Here is a 1619-nt window from a genome sequence, read left to right on the forward strand (position 1 = left end):
CCACCGCCCCTGTCCACAGTCCTGTGCCAAGACCTCTCCATCGGGAATGGAGTTTGGAAGACTTTCTGAAGCACCATCTGACTAAGTTTAATGGGAAGACCAGTCCAGATGTCGCAGATCAGTGGTTGAAGGACATTGAGAGGATTTTTTATGCTCAAATGTGCCCCGAGGAGAGTAGGTTGGCCTTCGCGGTGTACATGCTCACGGGTGAGGCTGAGCACTGGTGGATCATGGAAGAGAGGCAGGAACCAGTTAGATGGGAGGTCTTTAGGAGAAAGTTTCTCTCCAAATACTTCCCCGACATCATCAAATATGCTAAAGAGATGGAGTTTTTGCAGTTGACTCAAGGAAGCAAATTTGTAGCTAAGTATGCAGAAAAGTTCAAGCATCTCAACCGCTTTTATACCATGCAACTGGATGAAGAGTGGCGACGCAGGAAGCTTGAGAATGGTCTCTACGGGGATCTTCGTTTGGTGGTGGCCAAGGCCAGAGTCATGGAAAAGATGAAGGTGGAAGTGGAAACTCAACACCCTCACCAGCAGAGAGTGGGAGGACAGTCTGGGTCCAAGCATAGCCATGAAGAGAGGAGGAAGCCCTATACTAGGCCCCATTTTCAGTCCTAGGGGTCTAGGGAGTCTTCCTCCCAACAGAGCAGGGTTCAGTGCTACCAGTGTGGGGGGACGAACAAGAGAAATGTCTGCCCCCAGCTTGCAGGCTTTAAGAGGTGTAACAATTGTGGCAAGGAGGGCCACTTCGGCAGAGATTGCCCCACCCTTGTGAGGATTTCGATGCGTACTCCAATTCCAGCCCCAGTCTAGAATCAGCAGAGGAGGGGAGGCAACAGGCCTCAAGCATCGGGCAGAGTGTACGCCATGACTGGAGCGGAAGCAGTAGGCTCAGGTAACCTTGTCATGGGTCGTTGTGTGATTGCTGGTAAATCTGCATGTGTTTTGTATGACTCTAAAGCGACACACTCTTTCGTGTCTGAATCTTATGTGCAAAGGTTGGGTCTGCCAGTTTGTGAACTGCAATGTGACCTTGTGGTATCTACTCCGGCATCGGGTCTGGTCAGGACATCGTCCTTGTGTGCTAGGTGTCCAGTGGAGGTAGAAGGTCGTAGGTACAAAGTAGTCTGATCTGCCTGCCTCTACAGGAGTTGGAAGTGATCCTAGGAATGGATTGGCTCTCCGCCAATCGTATCCTTATAGTCTGCTGCGAGAAGAGCCTGCTATTTCCCAACTCAGAGGAGCCTGAGTTGTTATCGTCTCACGATGTTATGAAGGAGCTACAGAACGGTGCTCAGTGTTTCTTGATCTTTACACACCTAGTGGTGGAGGGAGAAGGGATGATATGTGTGATATCGGTAGTACAGGAATTTGAAGACGTGAAGTGAAGTGAAGTCTACCCCCTAGTAGAGAAGTGAAGTTCTTGATTGATTTGGTCCCTGAAATCGGGCCAGTGTTGATGGCTCCATACCGTATGGCTCCGACAGAGTTGGTGAAACTCAAGAAACAAATAGAGGATTTACTGGGGAAGCAGTTTATCCGACCCAGTACATCACCTTGGGGAGCCCCGATGCTACTGGTGAAGAAGAAGGATGGGAGTTCGCGGTTGTGTGT

At 50.0% G+C, this 1619-nt stretch overlaps 1 protein-coding gene across 1 annotated transcript; it reads left to right on the forward strand.

Annotated features, from left to right (window-relative positions):
- The first annotated feature begins 872 nt into the window (after window positions 1-872).
- LOC114184455 (uncharacterized) lies at window positions 873-1393 on the forward strand. The gene is made up of 2 exons (XM_028071764.2): window positions 873-1067; window positions 1154-1393. Exons 1-2 carry the CDS (start codon window positions 873-875, stop codon window positions 1391-1393), a joined length of 435 nt encoding a protein of 144 aa, XP_027927565.2.
- The last annotated feature ends 226 nt before the right edge of the window (window positions 1394-1619 follow it).

This window comes from Vigna unguiculata, chromosome 5 (genome assembly GCF_037176805.1).
Source record: "Vigna unguiculata cultivar grain cowpea cultivar isolate G323 ecotype 2 chromosome 5, ASM3717680v1, whole genome shotgun sequence".
NCBI lineage: Eukaryota > Viridiplantae > Streptophyta > Magnoliopsida > Fabales > Fabaceae > Vigna > Vigna unguiculata.

Excerpts from the sequence above, each read along its gene's own strand:
- LOC114184455 (XM_028071764.2), top strand. The coding sequence starts at position 873 with ATGACTGGAGCGGAAGCAGTAGGCTCAGGTAACCTTGTCATGGGTCGT. Across the intron at positions 1,068-1,153 it reads CTACTCCGGCATCGGGTCTG|GAGTTGGAAGTGATCCTAGG; the intron begins GTCAGGACATCG and ends CTGCCTCTACAG.